The sequence below is a fragment of the Phymastichus coffea genome, unplaced genomic scaffold (genome assembly GCF_024137745.1).
Source record: "Phymastichus coffea isolate CEN01 unplaced genomic scaffold, Cenicafe_Pcof_1.1 PCOF00082, whole genome shotgun sequence".
Classification (NCBI taxonomy): Eukaryota; Metazoa; Arthropoda; class Insecta; order Hymenoptera; family Eulophidae; genus Phymastichus; species Phymastichus coffea.
In genome coordinates this window covers 737549-761764 of record NW_026706893.1, presented here as the reverse complement: position 1 = coordinate 761764, position 24216 = coordinate 737549, and the positions used below count along the sequence as shown (strand labels likewise).

The window sequence follows — 24216 nt, the reverse complement described above, 5'->3', positions numbered from 1 at the left end:
CGCCTCGCGACTCTGATATATTTTTGTCCTGGTGTCACTTCTACGATCAGTTTTAATACGACTGTCCTGCCTTATGACATGCAACTTTCATTTAGGATGCCATTACACTTTTATTTTTAGTTAAGACGCGAACTACACATTCTTACCAGATATTTATCAGAAAAATGCACCGCCAATCTAATATAACGACCATTTTCCTTTTTAAAATAAATATGAATAGGTACATAAGTAAGTAATTATCGAGCGAAATACGCGTGGGAATTTATTAGCATCTAAAATATTATGTGATGACGGATATCTTGCGCATTGATCTACGTAGTATCTGTTAAATATGCATTGTGCGCAGTGAAGTACGTAAGAACGATCAGGCATCGTTATGATAAGGCCAAGGTGGTAACGCGCACACAATGCGAACATAATTCGTCCAGCACTATCACTTTTAATTATTTTTTCGTTTCTTCGAGCAGCGTGGCTTACTTTTAGATAACAAATCAGTTACATAATTAAGTAATTTTCATATTATCGCGTAGTCATCTTCTTTTATAATTCATTGGAATTTTACTCAGAAAAAGCATGAGAAATGCCATCTACGATTTCGACGAAAATTGTCGTACTGCGTTATACATTAATTATCAGATATCTACCGACTCTTGATTTGCCAAAAGTACAATAGCAATTATAACGTGGATATAGAAGATTGCATATTATTTATCCAGACTTTGAAACGTTGGATGAAAGATAACGCGTTATAAGTTATCGTAGAGTTGCAAAGTTGGCGCATATGGTCCAGGAAAACTAAGTAGCTGTTGCGTTCACCAAAATAACGTATGTAGACGTGATCGATCGATAAGCGAGAGCGTAAATATGCTCGATGAGTAGGAACGTCAGCATGGCAAATCGAGCGGAGAGAATTTTGGGTTGCCGGGCACAAAAGACGAAATGGCAGTGACTGATTTCGGCGGTGCACGTAGGCAAACACGTGTAGCGGCGGAGGGAGAGAGGCGGCCGCGCAGCTCACAGTAGTATAGCCATGGCCATAAGCCGCGCGGGTGGACCGCATGTGCGCATCGACGAATATGCGCTTCGCTGCCGCATTGTTGCTGCTACTGTCGCGAGATTATATGTACCCTCGGAGCCGCACGCCGTCGACAAGAGAGCGCGTACGCGTATACGTGTGTGTGTGCTCACGAGGAGCCCCAACACGTATCCGCCAATCGCCCAGTTATTTACATCGTTCGCTGCCGGTGCGAGCTGCAAGTCCTTTCGCGTTTTTTCCCTCTCCGATACGAGCACAATAATTCTGTCGCATATACACACTACTATGCTTCTGGCAGCACGAATATTGCTCGCCATGAAAGTACAAGAATGGTTCGTAGGACTGTTAAAATACAAAACAACAAGCTTTTTTTATTCTGCTTTCAAGTTTCTTTTGAATTTATCAATTTCGTAAATCGTTGAAATTTTTTAAAATAATTTTTTCATTGACTTGTTTCAACATTCCTTTATCATCAATACCCAAAGAATGCAACGGAATGACACTAAAATTCCTGGAAATGTTCAGACAAATACAGGCTAATCATTTGGATCAGTTACTTACTGTATTTTTATTAAGCTGTTAACGTGAATTTCTTATTTTCGTTTGACAAATGCTCATCTTGCCGTATTGATGAAACTGTGATTAACAGTAAAAACTGTGACATAATGGCAACTCAACTGTGATAAATTGATAATGTTCGTACGTAGCCATGTACATTCAGGGATCAATTATTACGTTATTTCATTTGCATTTATCTTATTTAATATTAAATTCTTTCTATTCTATTCTATCAATCATTCGGAGCTAGGTTATAACGAATTGTACATCAATATATATTTTGAATAATATTTTTGAGAAATAAGCATTAGTAATGAAAAGTTTTTTAGACGTTTCTAAAATGTTAATTCTAAGATAATGATAGTTAAACTTCATATTGAGTATAGGTGATAAATTTACCGCCGTAAAATTGTGGTTACGAAAGAAGTAACTTTTTCCTACAAAAAATTATTTATAATCTTTACGACCCTAAAATTATATGTTCAATCATTGTCACGTCTAGAGAGAAAACTGCGTGTTATTGTAACTTTCGTAAAACGCCATTGGTAACGCAAAATAATCGAATGTTATCTTTTAATAAAGCCATGCTGAATTCCACGTTAAGAGGGAATAATATAGGCATATCTATAATCGAGCCATCGAGAGGCGAGCGCATTTCGTTACACACACCCCGCGCATAAATGCACACCCTCTTCTCAATTTCTCGCCGCGAGCAATCGTGATTTAGCGTCCTGCGCGCGCCCCGACGCGCAATGTAAACTATACGTGGCCATGTACGCTCGCGTTGCAGCAGCAGTCGCGTGTGGTACCGACGCGCTTTTGTCTCTCGCGAACGTTCGGCGAGAATCGAGCGCGCGATCCACAAAAACTGACGACAGTCGAGTGAAAAAGTGAAAATACGGGCGAAGCCTTGATAAAAATCGAAGCCGCGCACGAGCTTGAGTGACGTTCGAGTCAGCATAACTGTGCTTCAAAATCAAAATTGTCTTATGCGGCGAAACGAAACGAATTGATCAATTGTATTATTGACGCGTGCCAAACCGAAGTATTCAATTATTACCCTTGCAAAATAATGCTATCCATAGATAAACGATTTTCTTCATTTCTATTGTGCACTGATCTTGTTTCTGCAGCAAAACCGATAATAATTTATGACGATGATAAAGTTATTGTTGTACACGTTATTTTTTACTATAAATTAGTCGAGTAATTGCGAGTACATTAGGTTGATTGTTGACAGCTCACGGTCAATTACGAGCAGCTGAACTCGTGGATGGACAAAACCAAGACACGCGTTCTCTCTCTCACTAACTTTTTTCCTTCGGCAGGCGCAAGATCTTCTCCAAAAATGCATCGAAAGGATTACGATTTCCCTTGCCGCCTCTCATTCTTTTTGCCCGACACAGAAGAGATCCCGCGGGCAGTTCTCGGTCGCGCCATCTGTTTTCGGGTAAACACCGACAGCACCGCTCTCTCTTTCTCTCTCTCTCTCTCTCTTGCTCTTTTTCTCGGGGGGCTCCGGTAGCCTCGAGACAAAATTCAATTTGGCCGGATGAAGCGTAAACAAGTCGGCAAAAAGAGAGCGAGGGAGGTTGCTATACGCGATCTGCCGGGAAACATCATCCGCAAGCCTCTACAGTCCGAATGCGCGCGAGCGCTTACTTTGTATACTATATATATATATATATTTTTATATATACACGCCTATATGTATTTCATATCACGTGGATGAGAAAGAAGAGAGTTCGAAATTTGTGTATACGCTTTGCAGTTTTCGCGAGGGATCTTGAATTATTCAAGATCACGTGTAGAGCCTGCGTGCGAATTTTTATTGGCCGAGTGTGAATTCGCATTTGCTTATTTGCATATTTTTGCGCGAGCCAGCTATTCGGGATCGCGATTTGCAACGAATATTCAAAATTATTCAAAGTTTGATCATAAATTGCATTCTAACGGTGTCCACACGGCCGTAATCAACTCATCACCTGCGCGAATGCGACAAACGAACAAGAGGCTGCCAAATATCGGCTATTCCCCGTGGACAAACGAGCGCACACGAGCGAATGATATAGACAATACGGCAAAAACGAAAGAGACAACAACGCGCGGAGCGTGGAGAGAAAAGAACGCTTGCGTCTGCGCCGAAGGGGGAAGATCGATGCGCGCGGTGTCAGCGTCATAATTGAATGAGTACCCGGTCGCTGCCTCTGTCGGCACGTCTGGCCTGTGGCGGATGCCTGCCTCGGGGCCCTTTTCGGTACTCTTTACCTTCATCGGGGCCCGCCTCGAATCTCCTTTCCTCCCTTCCTTCTTTCTTACTCTATAAAAGCCTTTCGATTAATTACTCGCCGCTGCAACACCTCAGACACGCGCGCGACAGTCAAATATGCTCGAATTACTTTTATTCTCGTCCAAATTGATGTTTCAACTCCATTACAACCTGCAATTAAACTCTTTTTCTTACTAACTGATGGACATGTGATTTCACCTTCTTTATCACAAAAATTCATTTGCTAGGACATATAAACTATCATTATTATTAAGAAAAACTCTCCTAAGAGAGATTATACGGCAAGGTTATCATTTTAGATATTTTATTCAGAAACAATATATTAATAATATTTTTCCAATACAAACTGATATCAGCCTTACAATAGCAGCTACTTTGTACAATAGCAGCACCAAGTATTTGCATTGAGAGAATTTCTACCGTGATCATAATACTTTTTATATGACGATACTGAAAGGAAATTAATTATAACCGACACAATAAAAATTATTTTATTTCATAATACATTTATACTACAATTAAATATGTTGGACTATGTAATATAAAAATTATTATGATTTAAACCATTTTTACAATGAAAGAATCACAAATTACTAAGATCGGATTGAAGACTGTAGCGTGGGTGTAGTAGCAATTGCATATTACGCAGAAGCAACAGTATTGGGCAAGAAATAGCAAAAGCTACGTGTAAGGAAACGTCAATCTGGATTATGCATCTAAAAGTGCGTACGATTTCAAGGGGCTAACAGGCGAATTATATGTAATAGGTTAACTTGTGAACTAAGTGTGAATAAATGGATAAGACGAGCAGTATATATGTATGTGTATAGATATATAGGTAATGTATTGATTAACCATATACGCCCTTCTTAAACGAAGAATTTTATAATGACCTTCGACAATAATTCAAATCAAATATAGCATTTAATTTTTTCACGGATTCTTTCTTCAACCGGATTCCACTTTCAACAGTAGGTTTAATCATGATGCGTGTAAAAATTCGTCTCCCATACTCTTTAAAAAATTGTGGGGAGATTGGTTGCATGCTTCACTTGGCTATAGGGAATGAAGACTATTGTGTACAAATATTCAACGTATCTGTCCAGCGTTCAAAGCAAATAAGCGAACGTAATTGTTGTAGTAACATCAATATAACACTTTAGTTTTTCGGAACAGTAAAAATTTCAATGTACATATATTTCTCCTGTATTCTGTTTATAATAATAATTACCGTAGAATATAATCAAATTTTCTATGTTAAATAGTAAAACGTTCAAAATTTTAATTTTACTATGTTTTACAGTAATCTTTGCTACAGTCAGTGTATATCCTACGATTACTATGTTTTTTAATGATTTCTATATTAGATTATGGAAAATTTTACAATATCACTGCTTTCAGTGTTTATTAGGTTGTTATTGGTACAGAAAAAAATATTAATATGTAAAACATGTATAGATGAAAGTAGTGTAAACTTTTTAAAATACTATTAAATTATACCCTTTCAATGGATAACAAGTAGCTTTCAATAAAAATTTATGAAGCCGATAAAAATAATATAGTTTATATATAGGTATATTATACTCGGTAAACGAAAAAAATTAATTATTGCAAAATTCATCTATAATGAACAGGAAAATGAAATGTTATCAATAAATTGTTCAATAACACTATATATTTGCCGTATTGCTAACGTAATATTTAAATTAAAACCATCGAATCAACAGGGTCTTAGATCATTTGAAGAATTTCATTATTTGAGTTCTCTAAAACTCTTGGTAACTATAACAATTATTGTTTTACGATACCGATTATTTTCCCAGTCAAATTAAGAAAAAATTATGATTGAATAGATGATAACGTGTTTCCTTATAATTTGCTCACAGTTGTTGTTAATTACTTAGTTTAGAACTATAAATACCGATGCAGGGAAAATATTAATAACATAACAACAGTTTTGCAAAAACAATGTGGAAATTCGTTGTGCTGATTCCCATTCTGCTCACCTATACCGAAGGTTGTAATAAAATATCAATATATTTTCGACACTCCGTACGGAAAGTGCGTTTTTCCCGCACGCTCGGCAAAAAACGTGCGTTAAGAATCGCACTTTCCATACGTTGTATCAAAAATACGGTACGGCACATGTTCGGGAAAGAGTTTCTCGTCTCGTGTACCTTTCCACCCTCGCTTCGCTCGGGCGTAAACGCCACACGAGACAAGAATCTATTTTCCCGCACTTGTATCGTAATGTACTATTTCATATACTCAATTTAACTGTTTTATACGCTACCTATCCTTCGTAGGCAATACCGAAGGGCCTGACATAGTTGGCGGTACCAAAGCCAAGGAGGCAGAAAGACCATTTCAAGTAATAAATACATAGATTACTGTTTGCTGATTTGCAAAGATTTTCATTCAAAATTGAAATGATAAAATTCATCAGTGAGTTTGTCATATTTTAGGTATCTTTGCAAGAGGTAATAGGGTATCACTTCTGCGGCGGATCAATTATAAGCGAATATTATGTTCTAACTGCAGCTCACTGTACTGTAGTGTATGAAAAATCAACCTATAACCATCTATTTCAGACACAATATTTCACAAATACTTAAAAATATTGTTTTCCTTAGATTTGATAAGGCAATGGTAGGTTTTTTGTTTGCTGCAGTAGGTATGTTGGATGTTCGCCATCCTGGTCAAAATCACAAACTCTCTGACTTGATAGTACATGAAAAATATGACCCCAACGATTCATTTCGCAATGACATTTCTCTCGCAAAGGTACATTTTGAATAATTTAGTCTTTCTATTTTTTTTAAACAAAACTTCAAATAAAATATACTTCATTTATCAGGTTCAAGAGCCTTTTACCTTCAATACATTTGTACAACCAGTTCCCTTGCCGAAATCTGACTTTCCTGTGCCAGCTAACAGCAGTGTTGTACTTTCTGGTTGGGGAGATCTTGGAGGGGTATATTTTTCACATATACTACGCACCTAATTCTTCAAAATATTTTGTTTCCAATTATTCCTTTTTTTCTGGTGTAAAATGTTATCTCGAATATATCTCATTCACGACGAATTTTGAACGATATTTAATTTTACTTTTATCGTAGACAGAAAATGAATCACCTCACCATCTTCGGGTAGCAACGTTGTATGTAGTCGATCAAGAAAAATGTAAAAAAATTATTGAAACTGGACCTAATCATGTTTATAAAACAAATCTCTGCGCATACGATCCCAATACTAGAAAGGGACAGTGCACAGTAAGTAGTAAATACACCATTGAAGATACTTTATTATTTATATCATATTCATTGATATTCATCATCGATAATTTCTAAAAAGATTTGGTATATGAAATCAAAATTACATTTATGAAAATGAAATCGTAATATTTTTTATAAGTGATATTTTGTTGAATTTTAGAAGGACTCTGGTGGTCCGTTGACATTGAATGGAACACTTGTCGGAATAGTTTCATGGTCTTTTAAAGATCCTTATTGTGGAAGTACGAAAAGACCAGCTCAATACACAAGAGTGTCTGAGTATATAGACTGGATCAAGGAGCATACTGCTTAAGAATTATACAGTGGCACTTAAAACTTTAAGTAACATGTAATTGTTAATTAGAATATACGCAATAAATTCCAGAGTTTTGGAAACAAACAAGAGATACAATAATAATTTTTTTTAATTAAACCGTATTTATCCTAATGAAAAATATCCTTATATCAACTGCTAAAGCTTTGTTGATTGCTCTATAGCTCAAATACTTCATATTCTATAAGTGAATATAAAATTATTTTCTTTGTGAAATCAAGTATTATAGAACAGATAAACAAAGAGCCTTTTTTATGAAAAAAGTACTTAATATACGCACTTTAAATTATATAGAAAATAGAATCCATAACTTTTTATAGAAAAAAAACGGATCCCGGACATACTGTAACCTATTCCTTTTACGACAGTACCATTTTCTACTTTATAACAATTTATTAAAATTTATTATTTTATATCATATTATGGTGTAGGCTTTGACCATTGTCAGACTCATGCAAAACATATACGTTAAACCTCAATTTTTGGACAATGTATCATGAAATGTTGAACGATACTAGAATCGAAAGTGATTGTTGATGAAATTTGTAAGTAAAATCAATCTTTATCAAAATAGTCAGAAGCATTCTCAATACAACGCTGAATAAAGGGAATAATATTTTTCAGAACACAAGATAACATAACACTCCTCAGCGTATGTAATCTTCTGAAGATTTTTTCCTAATTTATATGCACAAAAGCCTAGTTAATCCATAGAAAGTGAATTTTCTATGAAAGAAGTAGGGCAAAAGAAATGACGGTCTCTTTGACGGTATACTTCTACCTCACGACCTACTATTTTAACTGACTGTGCTATTTTTAGTGAAAGCTGTAAAACTCGCCGAGGTCTCATATACGAGTAAACCAGCAATATATACGTAGCATGTCTTGAATCTCATCTTCGGTATCTAAAATCCAAACAGTTATTTTCTGAAAATTCGAGAATTATGTAAAACGCAAACATTTTTAAAATCTTATGAATGTAAATATTTTATTCGAGAACAAAAATGGCGTGAAAAGATTATAAGGAAGTTTCAAAGCCTCATAATTATATGAAAACGAGACGCACATTTAAATCACAAATCAGAGGTCGAATGTCGATTGGTAAACAAGCAAAGTCCCCGAAAAAGTGAAAAAAAGAAAAAGAAAAAGAAAGCAAAAACATATGTAGATTTGTATCTTCGGTGCATGCTAAAAGAGACACAAAGTGTGGGAATCTCACGTAGTACCCGCCACGGCATGGTATCTTCGGAATGAGGGGCACGCGAGAAGAGCTAGAGAGCGACTGGGCCTAAACCGACCATTAGTCGGCCGGGCTCCTAATACCTAATTATTTAATAAAAATATGTTTACGACGTGGCGCACAGTTCCTTCCTTCCTTACAGTGTTCTCTCTCTTACTCTATATATGTATATATATCTTTCCATTTTATTTGGTGCGTGCCCCGAGGGAGGAGGTGGACCTCGACAAAAGAGCCAACTAGCAGTTTAAAGGGGTCGAAGGTTGTGTATGCACTACCATAGAGGCGCGGCTCGCATCTTTTAACCGCGAATACCCTAACGCTCGATTTTGCATAGCTCGCGTGCCTAAACGTACGCGCGATCACCTTTTTGCGATCGTCAGAGATAAGGCGTTGCCGACAGGGGTGGGCTCCAAGTCTACTTTTTTTTTAATCGTTCTCAAGCACCTTTGATGTTTGTTTGAGATGTGTGTGTTTTTACGTCCTTCACGACTCAGAGGTATTTATTAAAAAGCAAAATTTTTTTTCATCCGCTACACCACAACTCAGACGGCGTATTGAAATTTATATTTTACTATTCGATAACAATGGAACATCACAATCTATAAACCGAACGATCATTCGGTAGCTAAAAGTAGATAACCTATTTTTTACTTTAAATAGGAAAGGCAATAAAATGGACTTTCCTCGATACAATTTGCACGTTAAATATGACAAAAGAATTCGGTGTTTTGTCTTTTCCTGATTCGATATGCCTGTAAACGCTAGCATTTATAGCCGGAACAATCACACATTCAGCTAAAATGACATGAAAATTAGTTTGTCATTTTCACGATACACGTGTAAATTATTCGACAGGAAAAGAAAAAAGAGAAAGCAACTAATGAGTTCGCGCATTCAACGATGTTTTACAAGTTTTCTCGGTAATGGCCAAATAATTATGAGTTTATCGCGAAGGACGCCGTACAGGTGCACGCTTCCCTAAAAAAGATTGAAGATTTGGCAATTATGATCGGTGCTTGGGCCCACCCACTCTAAACACTCTCGAGAGACAACTTCCCGGTATAATCAAAAGCCGCGGCTCTCTATTCTAATTCGAGGCCCTCGTAAAAACCAAAAATTCCATATCCCTCTCTTGCATCGAGAGCTATAATAAGCTGTTCCTGGCGGTCCGCATCTCGAGAAATATACACAAATGCAGAGCGCAAATTAATGCGTATGCAGAATTCAAGGAATCTCCTAGAAAACAGGGAATCTTCCTTCCGTGTAGCACTGTCGATTCCCATGCACGAAAAGAGAGCGTCAGACGGAGGGTCGGGGGAGGACTAAGTGCCGGGAGCTCCCTTGGTACGCCTTCGAAAATTCCAGCCGCGGATTTGCACAGGCAATTACACGGCGCGGCGTTCGCGCGAGAAGCACTCCCCCGCCGCGTAGTTTCTGCGAGTGGCGAAAAGGGGGGACACGGGGAGTATTGCCCCCTCGTAATGGAAATTACAGTGGTGGCTAAGTGGCGCGCAGAGGATAAAACTCTTTCTTTCGTCTCGGCTTCTCTCGCGAGGGAGGTTGCGCGAGCTCGCGCGCGCGCGCGCACGCGAGAGAGAGAGAGAGAGAGAGAGAGAGATACGCGCGCGACTCGTGTGGGAAGCGCCGCGGCTAATCAGCGGTTCTCCCAACTCACACAGGTATAGGCTAGCCTTTTAGGGCCCCTTCAGCGACCAGTGTACAACTGTGATTTTCGGCTAGCCCACATAAAACGCGCTCCTCTCTTTCTCTATCTCCAGAGTATCACTTTTCGCGAGCGGCTCGTTTGTTGTTATACTGACCGCTCTCTCTCTCTCTCTCTCTCTCTCTCTCTCTCTCTCTCTCTCTCTCTCTCTCTCTCTCTCTCTCTCTCTCTCTCTCTCTCTCTCTCTCTCTCTCTTTCTCAGTATATAGCTAACCTTTTTGACTGCCTTTGTTTCGTCAAATTTCGCATAGCACGATAATGATTACGAACTTCGATAACTTTAATTAATTGCCTGCAAATCATCAACTGATAACTGGCGTTCACATTCTTTAGTAAATGTTATTAATAAAATCAATCATAAAAATATAATCAAAAGAAATAATTCCATTGTTATTTGGCGTTGTCAATTTCTAAAAGTATTTATGTGCTTTGATCGTTATATACTTGACGAGAGGAATGTTGAGGACAGAAAACAGAAGTATAGGTGGAAAAAAGAAACGTGAAAAGTACAATACACGGTAAACCATGTGTTTAAATTTAAACGTTTAATATGACGTCACCCATAAGAAATACATTGTCCTCAATTTTAAACACTTCTAAACGTTTAAATTCAGCGACAATGTATTTCTTATGGGTGACGTCAATTTTAAATTTAAACACATAGGATTTTAAGGTTTTGCCGTGATACTATCATATTACGTATAGTATTTGATTAGTAAAAATCTACTATCAGTTATATGTACACGCCTTTCTAGAACACTATTGTGAAGTGTCAAGTACAAATCATATCAGATATACCAGTTTACAACTGCTCAAAAAATAGATATATCATTTTTTTCATACGAAAGAAAAAAATAGCACAGTCATACAGTCGATCAGCTGCTGGAATCTTATCGGTGTGATTATTAAAGCATGTGCGATCGCAGACGCATCAATCAAAATCGCAAATTTAACCAATGTAAAAATAATTCTGAATCGGATACGGGCTTTCACCGAGATGTAGATAGTGCGAGCATCATCTGCATGTGCGATTATTTAAAACTTGAATGTTGAAAGAAATCTTGCAACAATTGTAAAGCGAAACTTGTTGTATTGACAATAAATCAATGTTGCACGCAGGTATACCGTTGCGGGTAATAAGCCTAGCGCTTAAGTTGGCGCAAAAAACCCGACATTTATCCCGAAGACCTCTCTAAATCTTTTCGACATCTCGCGCTTGGCATCTCCTAGACTGTTTGATCTCGATCGTCGAGAGGGAGCATATATTGCCGGCGAATCAAAAACTCCCCCTCTTTGTGTACGAAGCCTACAGCATCTCTGATTCTCACAGACGTAGCCTTACTCTTTCCCTCTCCTTTCTTGTACGATTTCTACAGTCTCTTCTGCTCCGTTAGCGTATGCTATTAGGAGCATTAGGCGCCAGGGCGTTCTGCGCACGGGGTCAACTAACCTTTTCATTAGAGGTACGAGAACGGCTTATAAAAGGATCTGCGCGAACAGGGCCGAGAAATAGAGAGAAAGAAGGAACATTGACGCGAAGCAATGCTGCCCCTTACAGAAAAAAGTCTTTGTAAATGGTATAATTATGATGCGGAGAAAGATGTATAAGCCTTGTAATTTTAACTGGCGCCAAACTAGTCAGAGAGATTTCTGCAGACTTTTGGAGACACCTACGTACTAATTATCAAACTGGACTGAGGGAGCTACAGTCAAGGTCATTTTATGTCTATACTTTTTGTTTTATAATGCAAATATTATGAAATTATCGAATGTTCACGTTTATTCGACAATTCTCTCGTTTTGCTAATGTTGACAGATATCCGTTCACCACTAAAACTTAGGCGATAATAATAAATGAGTAGTTATAAGTGAAAACGTCATAATGACCTTCCTTAGATGGCCTACGTACAACAGAACGCAGGATATAAAAACCAGGAGACCGCACACTTTCTCGAGTTTTTCCGTTTTGAATAAACAATGAGAAAGCATATAACGTTACTTCATTGTCTGCTTGTCTTTTCTGAAGGTTATATTATGAAATAATATTTGCTATCTTTACATGCTTTTACGTACTAATTTTCTGTTTTAGAAGGGCATGCTAAGCCACGAACAGCAGGTAGTCATTCAGGACCGGATGTAGTAGATGGCCAGAATGCCAAACCCGCGCAATTCCCGTATCAGGTGATAAAAATATACAGTTTGTGCTAATATTAAATTAGTTTTTGTATTTCACAGTCATACTAAATGTATATTTCTTTCCAGATTTCCATGCAAATAGTAAATAAACACTTTTGCGGCGGATCTATTCTGAACGAAAATTACATTTTGACTGCATCTCATTGTACTAAAGAGTAATGAGAATATTGATTTAGAGAAATAGGAAACGAGAGCTGTATCAAATTAAAATATCAAATATCTTGTTTACAGGTTTAACAGTACAGACCAACATCTTATAACCGTGGTAGCAGGTACTATTAATGTAAATGAGTCATTAGAAACTCGTCATGTAGCAAAAATTATCCAGCACGAAGACTACCAACACGACAATTCAGATAAAAATGACATTTGTTTGCTGAAGGTATCGTTGCAACTAATTTAATATATCCTTTTTTTTTGCCTCCATTCAGAATATTATAAAATAAATTAATCACACAGCTCGATCGTCCACTCAAATTCAATTCGAAAATTAAACCAGTTACTCTAGCTGAGGCTCATACTCCGATTCCAACGGGCAGTCCCGTGCAACTTTCCGGTTGGGGCAGTCTAGGAGGGGTATGAACACTTTTTATTTCAGAAGCTTTCTTGTAGGAATTGCTCTTAGCTTATAGCTCAACGACTAATTAAATTTATTGAAAAATATTACTACTAATTTTTCATGTATTGTCGGATAAAACGATGTTGATTTTCATTCCACTCTAATTATTATAAAACAACATTATCTCTTGATATGAAATAAGATCTTCGCTTTTCAATGAATATTTTCTCAAATATTCGGTAAATGAATTTATTCAAATTCACTGATTAGTTCTTGAAATATAAGTTGACAGAAACAAACAATTGAACATTTTATTCACTTTTATATCTTTATCGCACTTCTTCAAAGTCCTTTTCATTTGAATATGAATGGAACTTAAAGGCGATTGATTCAATTGTACTTTGCTGTCTGTTTGTAATAGGAAGATAATAAAAAACCAACAATATTATAAGACGTGACCATTTATGTAGCAGATCAAGATTACTGCGTAAAAAAGATGAAAGAAAGTTATCAAAGAAAAGTGCGTTCAACAAATGTCTGTGCTTACAACCCAAAAAAGAGACAAGGAGAATGCAAAGTAAATTTCAATTGATATTTCAATTGATGATTTCAATTATCGCATATAACCGTTTACACGAAATTGCGTACAACTATTTAATGTTTATTAATGTTACCTCATTGAATATTCGATCAAATAAAAAACATTTTGTATTCACTTTATAGGGTGATTCCGGTGGTCCTCTTACTCTGAATGGAAAACAAGTTGGTATCGTGTCTTGGTCAGTTAAGGACCCTATTTGTGCTAGTACCGAATTCCCAGGAGTCTATACAAGAGTACCCGAATACATTGACTGGATAAAAAAACATGCCGTTTAAGCTTTCGATGGACTGTCATTTTATTATAAAAATGTATAATTATACTTTTCGGCAATAAATATCACAATTAAAAATTATATAATTATTTATGTACGTCTTCAACCTTCGATTAACTTCACTAGTAAGTTTGTTAGTATCTTCATAGTTAAACATATCATATTGTAAGATAAATAACATATTGCTCTTTACATCCTATATTAATTCATCATCTTGTTTTACTAAAATTACAAGGTAGCTTTTTACGATGGCAAAAATAATCATTATAAACATATTTTATAACATGAAAATCAAATTTTTGAAAATATGATTTTTTTATGATATAAATAGAAATTCACCAAAAATTTTTAATTTTCATATCAATATAGAATTTGTAAAAGCAATTTTAAATTTATGATCGCTATTTTTTGTGATTCAATATTTTATTTTTTTTAACTAATTGCCGTTTTCAGACTTTTTTCAAACAAGTTTCATTATTTTTTACCGAAAAGTCGGTAAAAATGATAGGTAAGCGATTATTATGAAATGATTAAAATTGTTTTTATTGTCAATGGTACTATCACTGGTAAAAGTATATTTAGTTACCAAAAAGCTTTTCCAGATAAGTATTCTACACTATTTTCAATATAAATATATATGTAGACTTATTTTGGCTAAATTTATTAAGATCAAATCTTTTTTTTAATCGAAATAGAACTTAAAATTTTGAGAAGTTACAATTGGCATTGAGCTACGTATAAGTTTCAGTTTGAAGTATTGGCAATAAATTGCATGTAAATAAAAAATAAAAATTTTTTTTCTCCCAAAAACCAAGTTATGGCAATAATACAACTACAAAACAATGATCATTGAATAATTTTAATTGTACCTTGTGAATATATTTTAATGATACAAAATTGACATTAACAACTGAATTAGTAACCATTACTATTTTCCGGTTACTAATTATGTTTTAAACATATAAATACCAACACTTAGCAAATATTTTTTAATTTTTTGATCTACAAAACTATGAAGAAGTGCATAGCTATCTTTTGCTCTCTCCTTGTCTTTTCTGAGAGTTTGTATTTGAAACTTACATTTTCTTTTGATTATATCAACATCTGAATTATACCTATTTTTTGTAGGTTTCGAAGTGGGACCTGATATAGTCAATGGCCGTGATGTTATGCTTAAAGAGATTCCGTATCAAGTAATTACATAATATTGTTATAAGATATGTTATATTCGTAGAGTAATAAAAGCAAAAGTAATAAATTTGATTCGTTTTTAGGTATCTTTGCAAATAGTAGGTTATCATTTTTGTGGTGGATCAATTATAAGCCCGTATTATGTTTTGACTGCAGCTCACTGTACAGCACAGTAAGAGAATTAATTTAATAATAATTAATGGTATAAAATTTATACAATTGAATATATTTGAACCATTTATTTTTCAGATTCAATGATACAACTGTACCTTTTATATACGCAGCAGCAGGTATGATAAATGTTTATGAACCTGGGCAAAGCCATTATGTTCAAAAATTCATAGCACACGAAAAGTATAATCCTAAAGATTCTTTTCGAAATGACATTTCTCTTGCTAGGGTATGTTTTTATTCAACTTACAACGATATCTTGATTAACGTTTCATAAATTAGATATCAAACATATTTCTCTTTGCAGCTAAAAACTCCATTTATATATAATTTAAAAATACAACCAGTTACACTACCTAAACTTCAATTTGTAGTACCAGCCAACACTTCCGTCGTACTTTCTGGTTGGGGCAATCTTGGAGGGGTAATTTTATGTTGTGATATTGTGATTCTTATTTATGTAACCGTTGTTATACTCCATCGATATAGGCAATGAAGGAGTTGAAAACCTTTTTTAACGTTTCATCAACAGATTCGATAACATCATCAGTTGACAAAATATATTTGTTCTGACCTACAGAACTAATTGTCGTGAATTGTTTGCTGAATGAATTGACGAATTTGTTAACGAAACAGTAAAAGAGAGTTTCCATTACTTCGTTGCTTATGCACGTAAACAAGTACAGCAATGATTGTATACAGAAATATGGTAGGCGAGAAAATAATTCAAACAAATGATTCTTGCTTTGTTGTATAGTACGTGAACTTACGATAAATAACAAGTATCCAAATTTAAATGATGCGTATAGAAATGTGTAAATAATGAATTGTCTGGCCGAGTGATAATTGTCAGATGTAGGAGGAGTCAAGGTCGTAAAAACAAGCAATTCGCACGTTTTGATTTCAACTATCTAACAAATACGGATCTATGTTCTCACTTTTGCAATATGAAATAAATTTGAATATTATATGTTCTAACATTTCAATCTAATCTCGGTGAAACGGTCTAATGAATACATTCTTATGCGTCTTGATGTGATACTGTATGTAAACTCATTGACTCGCGACCGCTCGGTCCCGGTGTTTCGGAGAGACAAGTGATGAAACGATGAAACGTGACGATCAGGCAATTGCGCCACTGTGATGGCTCTTATGTGATATGGACAATATGTAAACCCAATGTTTTTGTGCTTCTCGTGATGATATTCGAGTCGGCGTATGACGTTGTCTTCAAGATCAAACGAATTGGTAAGAGCCAAGCGCATACCGATGATGGTGGTTGCGAGGCGGGCGCCGAGCGATAGAAGTCTAGTCGAGCATGAGCCCGAGCAGCCGGCCGCGAGAGCTACAAGCGTCATTAGAGGGCTCGTATCCGATTTTAAACGTCGATCGAACAATCGACCACGATAAACGCGAGTTTAATCTTAGATGTTATAACATAATGCAATTTTTTAAGTATTCTATTATTTCTAATATATTTAACGTGAACTTTTCACGGAAATTCGCAATGAAAAATAATTGCTTTAATAATTCATACGCACTGTAGTTTCCCTGATTCTTTAATTATTGGAGTAATATAATATTTCTAAAATTTTCATTTTGTAAAGAATGAACAATTCGTTTCCTAACTAAATTTTTAATTACATTCCATATTTTTCTATATTATTAATAGAAAGATAATAAATCGCCAACAATATTACAAGAAGTAACGCTTCATGTCGTTGACCAAGAAATGTGTAGAAAAGATGTAGAAACGAACAAAAAGGACCACCTTTATAAAACAAATATCTGTGCATTTGATGGTAAAACCAGAAAAGGCCAGTGTGGGGTAAACTAACATTTTTAGTAAATATTTTTACATTTGTCGTTGCTTCAATAAAATGTATTTATTGCTGTTTTTCTCTAACATTTTAGGGAGATTCAGGTGGTCCTCTCACTTGGAATAAAGTACAAGTAGGTTTGGTATCTTGGTCGGTTAAAGATCCCTATTGTGCTAGTGTAAAAACACCGGGTATATATACAAGAGTATCAGAATATATCGAATGGATCAAGAAGAATGCAATGTAATTAAAAAATAATAATCAATTGTTTATAAATTGAAATATACAAAATAAACTTGTTGATGTAATAAATACTGGATTTATAATACTAGTAGTATTTGCTCTCTTGTTACTTTCCTAAGATGAAAAAAATACAAAAACAAATATTAACATCAAATCGCAAATCATTATTTGAAACAATGTAGATAAGTCTATTATATACAGATTATCAATTTTTATTATATAAATTTACAATAGCTATATTTTTTGTACCATAACACAATATATTTTCTATAATGTTATAGTCTTGTTAATTGAAAACTACTAATATTATAAAGTTAATACTAATCAATAAATCACGAATTTATTTTTATTTATTGGATAAATATAATCATCAATGATGCATTTTCTCCTAAATCAGAGTCAAATTAAAATACTTGATGAAAGACAGTTTAATCTATAATCACAGCTATGCAGATAATTAAATCTACAATCCATCAATATTTTATCGCCTAATCTTTCGATCGCGGTCATAGATATCAATCTAAGTGTATATAAAGCTCCACACGATCTCATTCATGACGCCAGCTACAGTTGTTATTAACATGAAGATCATAATTTATGTATTGTGCAGTTTACTAGCCTTGACACAAGGTTGATTTTTGGAAATATATAATATTTACAATTAATTATATTATAGTATTCATAATTCGTTATAAATCATATTGTATCTAGGGCGATTTATTGAACCAGGTGATATTCAATCTAGAGTTGTAAATGGTGAAAACGTAAAACTTGGCGAGAGACCTTTCCAGGTACAAATTTATTCACAAATGTACTTTCTATAAATTTTCTTGATATAATTCCAATCATCAAAAATAAACATTTTTTTTTATTTTTGATGATTTTCTGTGTCTTTAAGTTTTACAATTCTGCATTAAAATATATTAAGTACTCATTTATGCGTAGTGAAAATAACGTTTTTTCGCAAATAACTAGGTATCTTTGCAAGCTTCAAGTCACTTTTGTGGTGGTTCCATTGCAAATGAATATTGGATCATTACTGCAGCTCACTGTGTCAGCGGGTACGTAATATTTACCTACGTATAACATGTTTTTTTTTCAAAAACAATTATGAGCTATATTTATTGTTTTAAAAGACGTTCTGGATCTTCAATTAATGTAATTGTCGGCACAATCAACCTTAAAAAACCTTACAAATCGCATCGAAGCGAGCAAATCATTATTCACGAACGTTATGCGTCAAGTGACTCTCACAGAAATGACATTGCACTAATAAAGGTGAACGCACAACTTTTATCTTATAATCTGTAGATAAGTGAAAACGTATATGGACAAAAGAGTAATTTATTCTTATGTTTAGCTTGCCGAACCTATCACTTTTTCAGACAGGGTTAAACCTGTAGAACTTCCTAAACCTTACACCAAAGTTAAAACTAACAGCTCTGCTGTTCTATCAGGCTGGGGTGGTACCGTTAACGTAAGTATTATGTGCCTTTAATTAAGATTAATAATTTATATTATAGTTTAACGGTTTTTGACAGACATGGTCGCCCACGCCCGATGACCTTCAAAAGGCAACTATTTTTATTGCTGACCCAGAGTACTGTAATAAAATCATGAAAGAGAAGAGAATGACCATATACCCAACCCATATTTGTGCCAATGACCCATCTATACGCAGAGGACAGTGTAATGTAAGAAGACATTTGTATAATTTCATTTTGATTCGAAAATAATATCAGCTCATTCTGTGGATAATTTACAGTATTTGTTTTGATAACGCATGAGTCTACAAAATAATCATTGATTAATTCGTGGGAAGTACAATCAATAAATTTATTTCAGGGTGATTCTGGTGGTCCTTTGACTGTCGATAATAAGTTGACAGGTATTGTATCCTGGTCTATCAAGGATCCAGACTGTGCTAGTACTAAATACCCCGGTGTCTACACTCGTGTCTCTGAATTTGTTGACTGGATTTACAAATATATTAATTAAATTCGCATCAATTCCTTGATCAATATAGTATATTTTCTGGTCAATTACTGTTATACAAACGATTATTTTACATTTTTTACTTTGTACTTTTATGGAAAGTTTTATTAAAAAAATATTTTAATATTATTAAATTTGGTTTTTTATTATTAAGCATATCCTCTATAAATTATCAAATACCCCTATATAATTATAAATCTAATAAAATAGATAGACCATTTGTTTTATTTGATATTTTTCTATTTTTCTTTTTTTATTACTTCTCTATTTTAGATCGGCCCTTTTTTACATAATTTTCGAAGTATTACAGAGACCTCTTACATGTATGTTATTAATTGTTTGTATTTAATTTATTCTCTAATTATTCATCATATAAGTCATAAATCAAATAATTTTAGAACTGAATGGATTTCACGGCAAAACCTTAAAATCCTATGTGTTTAAATTAAAACGTTTTAAGTGTGCAATTGTGACGTCACCCATAAGAAATACATTGTCGCTGAATTTAAACGTTTAAAAGTGTTTAAAATTGGGGACAATGTATTTCTTACGGGTGAAATCATATTAAACATTTAAATTCAAATACATGGGTTTACCGTGATTTTAAATGATAAAACTTTAAGACTATAATAAACATTATTGTAGCTATTATAGCGTTTTCAAAAAACTTCAATTATAACTTGAATTTATTCGCTTCAATTTAAATAATATTAAATGATTTAGAGAATTTTTTTATGAATTTTATCGGATAACATAGGGTAATCCCATTTTCTTATAATTCATTGAGTTCATTCAATTTATTTATCATAAGATTGATAAATAATTGTTATCAATGAATGTGATTGGTAGATTAATCTATCTTTGAACACTTGACCATCTGCTTTATCCATAAATGTTTAAGATATACAAAGATTGAAATTGAAAAGGACTATAGTTAAAAGTTAAAATGAAAACTGTTGCTTTGATTGTGTGTGGTTTCTTCGTCTTCGCATACGGCAAGTTACTATTTGAAACCATTTCTGCTTGACAAATTTATTAACTCTATTCACCGTCATATTTCACTAAAAATTTTTTACAGGTTATGTGCTTATCTAAAATAACATTAACTTGAGGATAGTAAATGGCAAAAATATAAATATAGAGGAAATATCTTTTCAAGTAAAAAAAGAGTTTATAATACACGGTTACAAAACTTTATAAAATATTACGAAGTTTCCAATTGTTTGCATAACTATTAATTCAATAATTTAAATTAGTACTATAATAATCCAACATCATAAGCATTTTGGTTAGGACCTAGTCCCTTCTATGGTCACCTTCTGTGTGTCACCTAATGGTTCAATCATGAATGAATACTAACAATAAGTCGTAATCGCAGCGCACTACCTCCAATAATAAGCATTTTGAAATTTTAGAAAATTTCTTTGATTTTGAGTTTTAGAGAATCATTTTTATCAGTATGACTTATTATTTTCAACTGAAAGTAATCTATAATTGATGCTATTGTGGGAATTATTTATCTAAACGTACCGTATAGCTTACGCAGTAGCATTAAAATAATTATTCATAAAACATATGGCTATATATAACAGAAAAGCTCGTTTTTGAACGCACGTTTTTGACCGAGCGTGCGGAAAGTACATGCTCACCGCACAAGTGTCGAAAAGCATATTCTTGTCTCCCGTGGCGTTTTCATGTAGAAAGTCACACAAAACAAGAATCTCTGCTCGATCATGTATTGTACGGTATGTTTTGATACAATGTGTGCAAAATTCTATGTTTAGCGCACGTTTTTGGTTGAGCTTGCGGGAAAGTCGCAGTGTGCGCATGGAGTCACGAAAACGACGCTACTTTACTAACGGTAAATATAAAATTTTCTCCCGACCAAAGAACGACATCATTGCTAGTTCGCGGATAATTTATGTACGAAGATAGGCCAATCTATGTTAGAGGGGATGTATTATATGAAGGGGGGTGAAATAAGCTAATTATGTATACTTGTCAGGAATAAATTATTATTATTATAAAATGTTCTCCCTAGTAAAAAGCAGAGAAAGAGTGAACCAAATAATCATACGAGCTGATTTGCACAATTTCAGTTTACAAGAAAAGTAAAAAAAGTACAGTTAGTATCACTTCCTTTATCACATCAAAGTCAAGACCAATAATTTTGTTGTTATGTCAGAATAGAAAACGTCTATTTAAGTAAATCAAATCTAGTAAATATTAAAAATATACATGAAAGTAGTATTAAGAAGCAACAGCTAATAATATTTATTTGCATTAGTCATGGTTAGGAATACTCAACGTTCTTCAAAAAGCTACCGTTTTCATAGTTAATCCAGAGCGTCGTAAAACAGTTATGTTCAAATAGCATAAAACGATTTATCATACTAATATATATGCTTATAACCCATTCAAGAACAGTGCAGCGTAAGTTTTTTTTATTAATGTTAAAATAAATTGTTTGGCTTGCTAACGCCTACCATAATCTTCACTTATGCTAATCAGAACATTTTTATTATAATACGTTTATGGCAATTTCAATACATTTTAAAAGTCTATCAGAAAATATTCTTTTGTCCAGGATTCATGAAAACGTTAAATAAAAATACTTCATAAATAAGACATTAATCGATCACATAACAATGAAGCATTTATAAGCTTTTCGTTTTTACTCTATATAATTTTAATTAATAAATTTATAATTTTGTATATAAATTAATTTATTTATCAATAAAAACAAACGTATTAAATTAATATTTCGGTAATAATATTGGAATAAAGTTGAAAAATCTTGTTGTCAATTTATCAGTTATTTCCAAATAACATTGTTATTATGTTTATTAAATATAACATAGGTCGTATACTGCAGACCGGCAAGACTTTCAAAATTTTCTTTAACCTTTTCAACAGATTTTTAGTAGACATCACCAGTATACATAACTATGAAAACTAACTATAAATTACACACGAATCTTCATAAAACCACATTTTTAAAAGCCTGATTTTCATAAAATTGAATGATTTATCTTTTAGATTAAGAACAAGATCAGGTCTATAATTATAATGTTGAAAAATTACTTAAACTTAATAACGCATTAATTACTGTTAATTATAGTTTTATACAAAAGTACTTTAGAAAATAATTGTAGCAATTGAACAAATAAAGCATGATGTTTGAGAGTTTAAATTTGAATTTAGTATTCATTGAAATGTATAATGACATTTTAATGGCAATATGTTTAGATAGATATTTAAAAAAACTCGAATCTAATTAATTTCAATTCAAATGGAAAACAACGTTATCGCTCATGAGGTATTATCTTATCTTTCGATTATTAATGACCAACTTTACATTGTATTTCAATCAACGAGTTACAGAAAAGTTTTGTTAGTCCACATTTTGAGTTTGGAACAACATGTCGATCAACACTAGTTCACTGATACTCCTCTTCATACTTACAATTTTAAAAGGTAATGGCTTATAAAAAAAATTTTAATTACCTAAAACCGATTAACGTTACTTCAAGTATCATTATGTAATTTATATTTTCTGATTGAAGGTTTTGCTTTTCAAGATGTGAAACGGATTTTGAATGGCTATGACGTCGCGCCTCGAGAAATTCCTTACCAAGTAAAATAGTTTACACTTCTTCTTTTATAATAAATTTTGAATACACTTTATTATTGGATTTAGGTTTCTCTTCAATACGGAATGATTTCACGGCATTTTTGTAGTGGTTCAATTATAAATAATTATTATATTGTTACTGCTGGCCACTGTATAAAAAAGTACGTATTATTGTTGTTGTTTAAATAGTTTTACAATATGTAAAGGTAAATTAATACATTAAATTAATTCATTTCTAAGTCGATTGCTCAAAGATATTGTTGCGGTGGTGGGTACAACGAATCTTAATCAGCCAAAATGGACTTATAAAGTTATTCACTTTTTCGTACACAATAAATACAAAGTACCAAACCATTTTGCAAACGATATCGCATTGTTGAAGGTGATGAATTTATAAAATAATGGATAAGTTTAACGAAATTCTAAATCTTTTAGAATTATATTGACTGAATTGAATTAATAGGTTGATCGCCGCATTGTATTTAATGAATTTGTGTCACCGGTACGATTACCAAAAGCCCATGAAGAACTATCATACCACCAAAAAGCTGTTGCTTCTGGTTGGGGAATGACTTCAGTAGTAAGTGAAAGCTTAGAATGGTGACATTGTTTTAAAAAAAAATATTTTTATTGGAAAATTTGTTGTAGTTGAAATCCACTACTTCAGTGACTTTAAAGAAAGTAGAAGTTACGATAGTCGATCAAGTGTATTGCTCTAATTTGTACGGGAAAATACATAAACCAGTTTATCCTGTTCAGTTTTGTACTCATGATGTTCAATCTATTAGAAAAGCCACGTGCTTTGTAAGTTACCGAAATATTAAATTTATGTCTTTCAATAACATATTTTCTCATCATATTTGAATAATATTTATGGAAATTCTAGGGAGATTCCGGTGGTCCAATAACATTCAATAATGTTCTAATCGGGATTGTGTCTTGGTCTCATAAAGATCCTGAATGCGGCAGCCCTAAATTTCCCGACGTTCACACACGAGTATCAGAATACATTGATTGGATAAAGAGGCATGCAGTCTAATAATAAATAAATATGGAAATTATACAATATGTAACCGATA

The 24216-nt window shown here is 33.7% G+C and overlaps 6 protein-coding genes across 7 annotated transcripts in view; 5 read left to right on the top strand and 1 right to left on the bottom strand.

Moving 5' to 3' along the window:
- LOC131668641 (transcription factor AP-2-epsilon) overlaps positions 1 to 24216 on the bottom strand; it is a 176530-nt gene that overhangs the window by 116066 nt on the left and 36248 nt on the right. The gene's annotated exons all lie outside the window — the stretch shown is intronic.
- Positions 5851 to 7519, top strand: LOC131668643 (trypsin-1-like). Its single transcript, XM_058942986.1, has 7 exons — positions 5851 to 5901; positions 6191 to 6255; positions 6350 to 6441; positions 6518 to 6668; positions 6742 to 6858; positions 7004 to 7156; positions 7320 to 7519. The coding sequence occupies exons 1-7, from the start codon at positions 5853 to 5855 to the stop codon at positions 7470 to 7472; spliced, it is 780 nt and encodes a 259-aa protein (XP_058798969.1). The 5' UTR covers positions 5851 to 5852; the 3' UTR covers positions 7473 to 7519.
- LOC131668672 (coagulation factor IX-like) lies at positions 12434 to 13742 on the top strand. The gene is made up of 6 exons (XM_058943027.1): positions 12434 to 12482; positions 12546 to 12637; positions 12719 to 12807; positions 12884 to 13034; positions 13112 to 13228; positions 13633 to 13742. The coding sequence occupies exons 1-6, from the start codon at positions 12434 to 12436 to the stop codon at positions 13660 to 13662; spliced, it is 528 nt and encodes a 175-aa protein (XP_058799010.1). The 3' UTR covers positions 13663 to 13742.
- On the top strand, positions 14585 to 17512 carry LOC131668671 (chymotrypsin-2-like). The gene is made up of 7 exons (XM_058943026.1): positions 14585 to 14591; positions 15212 to 15276; positions 15358 to 15446; positions 15524 to 15674; positions 15753 to 15869; positions 17118 to 17273; positions 17360 to 17512. The coding sequence occupies exons 1-7, from the start codon at positions 14585 to 14587 to the stop codon at positions 17510 to 17512; spliced, it is 738 nt and encodes a 245-aa protein (XP_058799009.1).
- Positions 18022 to 19593, top strand: LOC131668642 (mite allergen Eur m 3-like). 2 transcript variants are annotated; one of them, XM_058942984.1, is made up of 7 exons: positions 18022 to 18138; positions 18220 to 18299; positions 18484 to 18569; positions 18645 to 18786; positions 18869 to 18985; positions 19050 to 19202; positions 19354 to 19593. In XM_058942984.1, exons 1-7 carry the CDS (start codon positions 18063 to 18065, stop codon positions 19504 to 19506), a joined length of 807 nt encoding a protein of 268 aa, XP_058798967.1. In that variant the 5' UTR covers positions 18022 to 18062; the 3' UTR covers positions 19507 to 19593. The 2 variants fall into 2 exon arrangements, with proteins under 2 accessions (XP_058798967.1, XP_058798968.1); XM_058942985.1 differs by having other exon boundaries at positions 18089 to 18138; positions 18238 to 18299.
- On the top strand, positions 22926 to 24176 carry LOC131668669 (trypsin Blo t 3-like). Its single transcript, XM_058943025.1, has 7 exons — positions 22926 to 22980; positions 23070 to 23140; positions 23204 to 23298; positions 23378 to 23519; positions 23601 to 23717; positions 23786 to 23941; positions 24024 to 24176. Exons 1-7 carry the CDS (start codon positions 22926 to 22928, stop codon positions 24174 to 24176), a joined length of 789 nt encoding a protein of 262 aa, XP_058799008.1.

Excerpts from the sequence above, each read along its gene's own strand:
- LOC131668643 (XM_058942986.1), top strand. The coding sequence starts at position 5,853 with ATGTGGAAATTCGTTGTGCTGATTCCCATTCTGCTCACCTATACCGAA. Across the intron at positions 6,669-6,741 it reads ATGACATTTCTCTCGCAAAG|GTTCAAGAGCCTTTTACCTT; the intron begins GTACATTTTGAA and ends TTCATTTATCAG. Across the intron at positions 6,859-7,003 it reads GTTGGGGAGATCTTGGAGGG|ACAGAAAATGAATCACCTCA; the intron begins GTATATTTTTCA and ends CTTTTATCGTAG.
- LOC131668672 (XM_058943027.1), top strand. The coding sequence starts at position 12,434 with ATGAGAAAGCATATAACGTTACTTCATTGTCTGCTTGTCTTTTCTGAA. Across the intron at positions 12,638-12,718 it reads CCGCGCAATTCCCGTATCAG|ATTTCCATGCAAATAGTAAA; the intron begins GTGATAAAAATA and ends ATTTCTTTCCAG. Across the intron at positions 13,035-13,111 it reads ATGACATTTGTTTGCTGAAG|CTCGATCGTCCACTCAAATT; the intron begins GTATCGTTGCAA and ends TTAATCACACAG.
- LOC131668671 (XM_058943026.1), top strand. Across the intron at positions 15,447-15,523 it reads GCAGCTCACTGTACAGCACA|ATTCAATGATACAACTGTAC; the intron begins GTAAGAGAATTA and ends TTTATTTTTCAG. Across the intron at positions 15,675-15,752 it reads ATGACATTTCTCTTGCTAGG|CTAAAAACTCCATTTATATA; the intron begins GTATGTTTTTAT and ends TTCTCTTTGCAG.
- LOC131668642 (XM_058942984.1), top strand. The coding sequence starts at position 18,063 with ATGACGCCAGCTACAGTTGTTATTAACATGAAGATCATAATTTATGTA. Across the intron at positions 18,570-18,644 it reads GCAGCTCACTGTGTCAGCGG|ACGTTCTGGATCTTCAATTA; the intron begins GTACGTAATATT and ends TTGTTTTAAAAG. Across the intron at positions 18,787-18,868 it reads ATGACATTGCACTAATAAAG|CTTGCCGAACCTATCACTTT; the intron begins GTGAACGCACAA and ends TCTTATGTTTAG.
- LOC131668669 (XM_058943025.1), top strand. The coding sequence starts at position 22,926 with ATGTCGATCAACACTAGTTCACTGATACTCCTCTTCATACTTACAATT. Across the intron at positions 23,141-23,203 it reads CTCGAGAAATTCCTTACCAA|GTTTCTCTTCAATACGGAAT; the intron begins GTAAAATAGTTT and ends TATTGGATTTAG. Across the intron at positions 23,520-23,600 it reads ACGATATCGCATTGTTGAAG|GTTGATCGCCGCATTGTATT; the intron begins GTGATGAATTTA and ends TTGAATTAATAG.